This window comes from Cicer arietinum, chromosome 5, assembly GCF_000331145.2.
Source record: "Cicer arietinum cultivar CDC Frontier isolate Library 1 chromosome 5, Cicar.CDCFrontier_v2.0, whole genome shotgun sequence".
Classification (NCBI taxonomy): Eukaryota; Viridiplantae; Streptophyta; class Magnoliopsida; order Fabales; family Fabaceae; genus Cicer; species Cicer arietinum.
This window is the reverse complement of record NC_021164.2, coordinates 37,076,888-37,087,189: the sequence shown is the minus strand read 5'-3', so window position 1 is coordinate 37,087,189 and position 10,302 is coordinate 37,076,888. Positions and strand designations below refer to the sequence as shown.

The following is a 10,302-nucleotide window of genomic DNA, read 5'->3' as shown; positions in this document are numbered from 1 at the left end:
GGAACAGTAGATGGGACACCAGATTTACGCGCAGAACGTTTGCGTTTGTGAATGATGAAGGAGGTGCAGTTTTGGGAATGTTTTTGGTGGAGGATTGTTTTTTCATGTGTGAAACATTCTTGGAAGAAAATTTTGAAATTTTTATTGTGGATATTTTGAAATTTTTATTGTGTTTTTCTTGTAGTCCTTATTCGTAGTAGTTATCATGTTCTGAATTATGATGTAGGGAAGATTAATTGTCTTGCAGTTAAGGAGGTGATGGATGATCAATGCATCATTATCGGAGACATACTCATGACTCCCACAGTGACGCAAGATCGGGTGCTGACTGATATTGTTGAAGACTTTGCAAAGAGGCTTTAGAGATGTTGACATGTAGTTTTTGCAGCCCTCTTGAAACTGTTCAACAAGGACTTCCTTCCTATTAAGGTTTAGAACTGAGTACCAGTTCTTAAAAAAAATAGAAGGACCATTATTTGGTAGATCAAGAATGGATGCAAGAATGGCAGAGGTTAGCTTTATTTAAATACCCTTAAGATTAGTCACTAGTAGTGACGTTTCATCAAAGGTTTGGCTTCTGTAGTAAAATGCATGCACCACATCAGGGTAAAAACAATAAGGAATCTTAAGAAATGGGGTCCGTCCTAGGGTGTCTGTGTAGTGTTGGATAGAGTTGTCTTCAACGTTCAGATTTTCAAGCATAAACACTCTACCAATTCCAACAAGTCGCTCAACCCATTTTTCAGCGTATAGTTTTTGGAGGTTGGACGAAATGAGTGGAACGAAGCGAAGTTTTGGGCCAAAATTTGGTGGGGTGAGAGGCTGATGGAGAATGTTATGGATTTTTAGTGTTAGGTGGAGAACATTTTGGGGAGGGAGAAGGAGAACGTTCTGGAGATGGTGGAGTACGTTCTCGAGCCATTTGTTTTGGAGCAGTTGTTTTGCCTTGTTGAGGGTTTTTTAGTTTGTTTTTGGCCAAAAATTGAGATAATGTGATGGTGGTTTTGACCTTTAGGTTTGGTGGTTTTGAGGTGGTTTTTGTTTGAGATGGTTGAAATATTTTTTTGGGTTTGGTGTAGATGGTTCAAAATCTTCCCGATCGGAGATGACAAACACAATGGATTTTGCCTTGATGTTCTGATTCCAACGTGGATACACGTGGAACATATCTTGGCTTCAGTAGGTTTAGAAAAGGATTTGCAAAGATGTGGAGGAACTTCGCACTGATTAGGAGTAAGGATTTGGAAGAGAGGAAGAAGTACGGTTGATAATGGGTTGAGAGAATTGAGATTAGGTTTTGAATCTGGAGATGATGACAAGTAGTCCGAGAATGTGTTTTTAGATAGTTCTTTTGGAAGAGTTGGTCTAGGTGGTGGCGAGGGTGAATGATTTAGAAATGGAGAAGATGGTGGAGATGATGATAAAGAAGACAAGGGCGTGTTAGGGCTATGGTTTTTCCTAGCAGACATTTTTGTTCGAGCCTTTTTTGAGTTTTTTGCAGAAGTGGTTTGCAAGTTTTGAGAAGATGAAGTTGCAGTTTTGGAAGGTGAAAAATCAGTTTTATGGAAGATGAAATATTGTGATGATGAAGTTGTTGTTTTGCTGTTTGTTGAGGGAAGGTGAGGTGACTGATGGATGTTGGAAAAGAGGAGAATTGACAGTGTGGTAGTTGATTTTGCCGACAAGAGAACACGTCTCATTAATGCCACGCAAAAAGCGTTTATGCTGATTTTGTGAGGAACATGGAGAATGATTAGCGTAGAAACGACGAATGATGAGTAAAAACGAAGATTGATAAACGATCTCCGTTTATGAAACAAAAAAAATTTAATGCATGTTGATTGGATTTTTGATCATTCTCGGTTTTTCTTTGATAAAATTAAAACTTTCCTCTACAAGGGGTTTAGTAAATATATCAGCAATTTGTTTTTGATTATCTACAAAGATTAATTCAACTTCCTTTTTATTTACATGATCTCGAATAAAATGATGTTTTATCTCTATGTGCTTGGATCTTGAATGTTGAATGGGATTTTTTGAAAGATTTATAGCATTATTATTATCACAGTAAATTGGAATACTTGAATAACTTACAGAGTATTCTTCAAGTTGACTTTCTATTCAGAGAGCTTGAGAACAACAGTTTGCGGCTGAGACATATTCAGCTTTGGTTGTTGATAGAAGCAATCGTGTTTTGTTTTCTGCACGACCAACTTATTAATGCTTCTCCAAGAAACTAACATGTTCCACTTGTGCTTTTTCATTCAATTGTATCTCCAACGTAATTAGCGTCGTAGTAAGCTACAAGATCAAAATGAGAACATTTCCTATACCAAAGGCCAAGATCAATAATACCAACGAGATATCTAAAAATCCTTTTTACAGCTGTTAAATGAAATTCTTTAGGTGCAAATTAAAATCTAGCACATAATCCTACTGCAAACACAATGTCACGTCTACTGGTAGTTAAATAAAGCAACGATCCTATCATACGCCTATATTCTTTTTCAGAAATAGATTTTCCATTTTCATCTTTGTCTAATGAAGAAGATGGATGCATTGGAGTAGTCATGATTTTGGCTTCATTCATTTTATATTTTGTTAAGAGAACTTTTATATATTTTTCTTGACATATAAAAATGTCATCTCCATGTTGCTTAATTGGCAAGTTAAGAAAATACCTTAATTATTCCATCATACTCATTTCAAATTCACTTTGCATGAGTTTTGAAAAAGCATCACACATTTTCTCATTAGTTGAGCTAGAGATAATATCATCGACATACACTTGAACAATAAGTAAATCATTTTTATCATTTTTCTTGAACAGTGTAGTATCAATCTTTCCTCTAGAAAAATCGTTTTTGATTAAAAAATAACTAAGTCTTTCATACCAAGCTCTTGGTGCTTGTTTTAATCCATATACAGCCTTGGTAAGTTTAAAAACATGATTTGGTTTTAAGTGATCCTCAAAATCAGAAGGTTGACGCACATAAACTTGTTCATTTAAAAAACCATTTAAGAATGCATTTTTAACATCCATTTGAAAAAGTTTGATAAGTTTATGAGATGCATATGCAGGAAGAACTCGTATGGTTTCAATTTAATGTTTTGATGAAAACAAACAAAAAGTTAATTAAGAATGTTAATTATGATTCTAAATGTTTTGGTATCTAACATGTGTGTTTGAGTGTATTAATCAAAGATAGGATCCAAGTAAAGCAAGAATAAATCAGCATGAAAAGCAAAATCTGAACAAACAAGAAAGGAGAAAAGTCTTAGTAAAATCTGGAAAACGAAGAATGTTCTCCAGTTTCAAGAATGATCGTCACAGCTCCAAAATCAATCAATCTCCATTAGTTAAAAGAAGTTTGAGCCTCTAATTTTACATCTATATCATCAGAACTTGGCAAGGAACAAAATGAGATGATCAGATTCAAAGAAACTACTCGAATCACAAAGAGAGAAGATCACGAATTAGCAAGACCAGACAGATCTGAACATTCTTGACAGCATTTTGATCAATCTGGACAGCAGTATAATTTCAGTCTCCAGATTGATAAACATTCTCCAGCTTGTTACACTTGATCTTCAGCACCAAGCATCTTTCTCCAAAACAATCAGACCAGTCTCCAGATTGATTTATCAATCTCCAGGATGTTCAAGACTAAGTCTCCAGATTGATCATCAATCTCCAGAATTTTCAATAAACATTATGCAGCAGATTGTCATCATTCTCCAAGCTATTTTGGCAGAATTAAATCTCTAGATCGAAGCAATATCATCAACAAAGGATCATTAAACACATGATAAATCTGATGAAGAACAAAGAAACCAACCCAGTCAACAAAGTTCAAATTATGTTCAAATGCTGGAATATTTTTATTAAAATATATGGGTTTTGGTCAAATCTGACAGAGCACTACCAACAGCTCTTTTGACCATTATTAAATGCTCTAAAAAGCCTATAAAAGGAAGGCCAAGCTCAAGAAAAAATCATTGCTTCAGGTACTAAATAATTCATTACTCATTTCAATCATACTTGAATTTCTCTCACTCAAATACATTGAATCAATTCTGATTTTTCCCATTCGATTCTAGAATCATTCTCTTGTATTTTTCTGTCAAAGAATCAGAACACAACAGCTATTGAGCCTTCTCAGATTCTAACAAAAGAATCTCATAATTATTGTAAAACTCAAACTATAAGAGTTTAGTATAAGAAATCCTATCAAGGTTGATAGGTGACTTGATTGAAATCCTTTATGGGTGGAAAGGTTTTAACTTTGTAAGCAGATCAAGGTTGATCTGAACTAGGTGATGTAAAACCAAGAAGGTTATTTGTTTTAAACAATTAGTGGAAAATCTCACGATTGTGAGGACTAGACGTAACTCGGGTTGGGTGAACCAGGATATATCATTGTGTGGTATCTCTTCCCTTATCTATTTACTTTCAGTTTGATTGATTATCAAGTTCAATACATAAACTGAATTACTGATTTTAACTAACCAAGAACGTTCTCCGTTTTCTAGTTAAAACCAAGAACATTCTCCGTTTTCTGTTTTCACAATAAAGATCAATCTTGAGTTATTTTCTTAAGTTTTTAACATGAATTTTTAAAAAGGTGAATTTACAATTCAAACCCCCCTTTCTTGTAAATTGACATTGCTACTTCAGGTTTGATCTTGTGGATCTGGAACAAGGGTCCAGACTTCATTCTTTTCAAATTGAAGAAGTTTTTCCTTCATTGCTTCAATCCAAGATTGATTAACTAATGCTTCTTTGATTGATTTTGGTTTAATTTGGGAAATCATCCTTGAATGACATTCTTGTTCTAATTTCATCAATTGTATCTCCAATGATTTGATTTTGAGGATGATCACTAATCGTTCTCTAGCTTTTAGGAGGAGAATGAAATCGAGAGAATGTTTATCAATCTGGGTTTCTTGGGGAACATTCTGTTGTTGCTACCTAGAATGTTCTTCTTCTTCCTCATCTCTTTTACTTAAATCAAGATCATCAAATTCATCAAATAATATATGCATGTTGATTTCAATCATTTTAGTTTTTATGTTGAAAACACGATACCCTTTAGACTTGGTTGAGTAACCCAAAAATATAGCTTTGTACGATTTTGCTTCAAACTTCCTAAGGTTTTCTTTATTGTTCAAAATATAACAATAACATCCAAAAATGTTAAAATATGAGATGTTTGACTTTCTGCTTTTCCAGATTTCATATGGTGTTTCATTGATGATTTTTTTTATCGATGCACGGTTTAGAATGTAGCATGAGGTATTGTTAGCTTCAGCCCAAAAATATTTTTAAACGTTAGACTCTTCCAAGATTGTTCTTTCCATTTCTTGTAATGTTCTATTTTTTCTTTCAACAACTATATTTTGTTAAGGAGTTCTTGAACAAATAGATTATGAGAAATCTCAAGTTCATCAAAGAAGGCTTTAAAAGAGTCATTTATGAATTATCCTTCATGATCATTTCTTTTAGAAATGATTCTGAAATCTTTTTCATTTTGTACCTTTTTACAAAAGATTTTGAAGACATCAAAAGCATCGTCCTTTTGTTTCAAAAATAACACCCAAGTGTATCATGAGAAGTCATCAACAATAACAAAACCATACTTCATTCCTCCTAAACTTGTTGTTTTAATAAGGCCAAAAAGATCTATGTGAAATAGCTCAAGAATTAGGTTTCTGAAAATGAAATCTTTTGAATGAAAATTGCTTTTACCTTGTTTTCCTTTAGCACATGCTTCATATACTTTATTTTGATCAAAATTCAATTTTGGCAATCCTCTAACACGTTCGAATTTTGAAATTTTTGAAATTGTTTTCATGCTAATATGCCTTGTCTGCTTATGCCAAATACATTTTTCTTTATTGATGGACATGAAGCAGGATTCATTAGTTAATTCCTCAAGATATAAAACATACAGATTTTTCTTTTTTGTTCTAGAGAATAGAACTTCCCCGTAATTTATTTTTATGACTTCACCTAGGTTAGGATTGAAAATAACTTCAAAGTCTTTGTCACATAGTTTTCTTATGCTTAGGAGATTATATTTCAATCCTTCCACATATTGAACATCAGTTATTAGAGCATAATTTTTCTTACCAATTGTTTCTTTACCTTTAATCTGAGCTTGATAATAGTTCCCGAAAGTGACAGACCCCCCATCTTTCTTGACCAAAGACATGAAGCAGTATTTATCAACTGTCATATGTCTTGAATAGTCACTGTCCAAGAACCATGGTTTTTCTTGACACTTTCAAATCCATCTTGCATGATTTGTTACTAAACTTTAGGTACCTATTTGGTCTTGGGTCCTTGAGGGTTAGTTTTAAAATTTGATTCCTTTTTAATACGGCATGTTGATTTAGAGTGATCAATCTTGGAACAGTAGCAACACCTAGTTGTTTGTTTTGGAAAAGGTTTAGAAAACTCAGTTTTTACTGGTTTTGGTAAAATTCCAGAACATTCTCCTTTTGTCAAGTTTGCTGGAGAACGTTCTCCATTTTTCAAGTTTGGAGAAAATTTTGTTTTTGCTTTAGAACAATCTTATTTTCTAAAGATCTTTTTGTTCTTAATTTTTGCATCGATGTTCTTAAAATAACATATGAATTCCAAATGTCCAATCTAAATGCAATATGAACATTTAATTTTGCATTGATCCTTTTTTCTTTCAAGAACAAAGAAGTTTTCATATATTATAGTTTTTTGTGTTTTATCAAAACCAATACCAGATTTATCAAATATTCCTACTTGAGATCCCATGATTTTTTGAAAGGTTTCAGTAGCTCTAATGAAATTTGACAAGTCATTTTTAATAAGTTCAATTTCAGTTTTAAGGATAACGTTCTCCTGTTGTAATGCAAAACGTTCTTGACTTTAAATTTAAAAATCTTTGAGCTGATATTCTTTCAACTTTTGAATGATCTCTTTAAGTTTATCATTCATAGCCTGAGTTTTCTCTTTCTCTTCTTTTTCTTTGTGAAATTTTTCTTTTAAAGAACTACACTATTGAACAAGAAAGTTTGAATAATTTAGCAAGTTATCAAATCCTTTTTCCATTTGTTCACACAAATGACAAGGTTCAGAATTTGTCACTTCATCTTCTTCTGCATTTGCCATTAAGCATATGTTGACTTCTTCATCTTTTTCTGCATCAGATTCATCTTAGTCATCCCATGCAGCCATAATTGATTTCTTTTTTAAGGGAAATCTTTTTGGTGGTCTTTTACTTAAGGGACATTTAGTTTTGTAATGTCCTAATTTATTACATCCAAAACATGTAATTTGGCTCTTGTCCACTTCTATTTTAGGATTTTTTTTGTTTGGAAATCCTTCTTGATCTGGTTTCTTCTTCTCAACATTCTTTGAATTCTTCTAGTGAGAAGAGCTATTTCTTCATCAGCATATTCCTGAATAGTTTCTTGGGATCCTTTCAAAGTTATTTCTTTGCCTTTCTTTCTTGGTTTATCTTCTTGTGACAACATTTCATGTGCTCTTTAAAGTTCCAATCAGTTCTTCTAATGCAAGCACTTCAAGACTTTGGGCTTGGCTTATAGCTCTCACCATCGGTCTCCATGTAATTGGGAGACATCTCATAATCTTTATGACTCCATCTTGTACTGAGTATGCTTTCCCTAAGGAGCACAATTCATTTACAATGGTTGTAAATCTCGAGTACATCTCATCAATAGTTTCTCCTTCATGCATTTCGAAAACCTCGAACTTCCTTATGCCAATGTATATTCTTGTTTCTTTGACATGGATTTTTCCTTCATGATGAGTTTGGAATGTATCCCACACTTCTTTATAAGTGTTGCATTCATCAACTCTTTCGCTTTCGTGCCTGCTTAAAACACAAGATAAAAATAGTTAAGCTTTAGAGTTTAGGAGTACCTTAGTTTTATCGTCAGTTGTCCAGTCCGTTTCTTTCATTTCAACAGAGGTTGAATCATTTTGGTCGATTTTTGGTACAAAATCTCCATCTATAATAATGTGCCATATTCCTGTATCTTGTGGTTTCAGAAATAGCAGCTTCTTATTCTTCCAAAGGTAGTAATATGTTCCATTAAAGTAAAGTGGTATGTTTGAAGATCCTCCTTCAACAATGTATTTGGCTTTTGATACTTTTTCTTCTAGATCTTTTCTCTAACACTGTTTAGGTGTTTAATCTTTAGAGACCAAGTTCTGATGCTAGTTGAAGTAGAAATGTCAATTTACAAGGATGGGGGTTTGAATTGTAAATTCACCTATTTAAAATTTCCTATTAAAAACTTAAGAATATAACTCAAGATTGATCTTGGTTGTGAAAATAGAAAACGGAGAATGTTCTTGGTTCTGGAAATAGAAAACGAAGAACGTTCTTGGATTGTTAAAATTAATAATTTAGCTTATCTATTTAACTTGATAATCAAAAGGACTGATAGTAAATAGAGATAAGAGAAGAGATATCACACAATGATATATCCTGGTTCACCCAACTCCGACTATGTCCGGTCCTCACAATTGTGAGATTTTCCACTAAGTGTTCAAACGGAGAACGTTCTTCATTTTACACAGTTTGTTCATATCAACCTTGATCTATTGCAGCAATTCCTTTCCACCCAAAAAGGGGTTTAATCAAGTAACCTATCAATATTTAGAGAGAATTTTACAATTCACCTTTTAAACATAAAAGGATTTTCTACAAACTAGTCTTGAGATTACACAATAATGATTTAAAGAGATTGGTAGAATATGAGTATGCTCAACTCGGGTTGGAGAATAGATTCTTGACAAAAGAATTCAGTAGAATGATTCTGATAGTTGAAGAAGAAAACATAACTGAATATTTTGTTTATGATTGAGAAGTTTTCAAGTATGTAAGTATATGTAAGTGATGGATTTTCTTACTGATTGTTCCTTGAGCTTGGGGTTCCTTTTATAGGTTTCAAAAAGGTTGATGACATCTAATTTGACTATTGAAAAAGTATCAAGTTGTCATGTGTCAGATTTGACTAAAGACCAGACTTTTTGAACCAAGAATGTTCTTGACTTGAACATTCTGCATTTTTGCTTCTGTGATAATAATGTCTGATTAGTAGCTTCTCATTCTTGATTGTAATTTATGATCCTTTGTTTATGTGCACATATATCTCATAGATGTGCTTAATATAATTAGATCAATATTGTCTTTGATTCGGGCAAACAGGCTAGAGAATGATGTCCATATGCTAGAGATTGATTGTTAACATACTGGAGAATGTTGTCCGTATGCTGGAGATTAATTGTAACATGTTGGAGAATGATGATTGCATGCTAGAGATTAATTTTAACATGTTGGAGAATTATGTTAACATTCTAGAGACTGATGTTTAACATTCTTGAGATTAATGTTAACATGTTGGAGATTGATCATTGTCACTTTTGCTTTAAGTCATGTTGGAGAATGATGTCCACATGCTGGAGATTAATTGTAACATGTTGGAGAATTATGTTAACATTTTGGAGACTGATGTTTAACATTCTTGATATTAATGTTAACATGCTAGAGATTGATCATTGTCACTTTTGCTTTGAGTCATGTCTTTTAACCTTTGATCTTTTGGAGTGTTTCTTTTGCTGATGTGAAAGATGTATATTCCTTGTAGATGTATTGGAAATGTATTTGTAATTTGTAGGAGCTTTCTTTTCACTAAAGGATGATTTAAGCATTCTTGTTGAAATGAAAAACGTGGAGAACAATCTTGGTTTTCCAGAATATTGTCAAAAATGTTCTTGGTATTGCTTGTTCATTTTTTTCTTTTTCCTTAAACTGATTTTTCTTGCATTGCTTAATACCTATCTTGGGTTATTACCCTCAAAAGCACATGTTAAATTAACACATCATTTAGAATCATAATTAGAGTCTTAATAAACCTTTCTTTATTTACATCAAAACATTAATTTGGGATTTTATGTCAACTACATGTTCTTACACTCGTCAAAACTATTTAGTGCACCTACCTGACGTGTACAATGTTGTTAATGTATTCAACATCTATAAAGAAGAGTTTCCACTTATATCCAATGAAGGATATTGGCCCACATATGAAGGTGAAACATTGTATCACAATTCTGAATTACGTAGAATTAAAAAAAGTCGTCCAAGTAGTACTCGTATTAGAACTGAAATGGACGTTAGAGAAAAAGTGCCAAGAGAATGTGGAATATGTCGGCTAACTGGTCAATCTAGTCAATCTATGTAATTTAAAATTTGTGTTTGTCTTTTTATGAATTATATATATATATATATA

At 32.8% G+C, this 10,302-nt stretch overlaps 1 protein-coding gene across 1 annotated transcript; it reads right to left on the bottom strand.

Moving 5' to 3' along the window:
- Positions 1–5,606: 5,606 nt before the first annotated feature.
- On the bottom strand, positions 5,607–6,239 carry LOC140920440 (uncharacterized). Its single transcript, XM_073368712.1, has one exon. It carries the CDS (start codon positions 6,237–6,239, stop codon positions 5,607–5,609), a length of 633 nt encoding a protein of 210 aa, XP_073224813.1.
- Between the last annotated feature and the right edge of the window lie 4,063 nt (positions 6,240–10,302).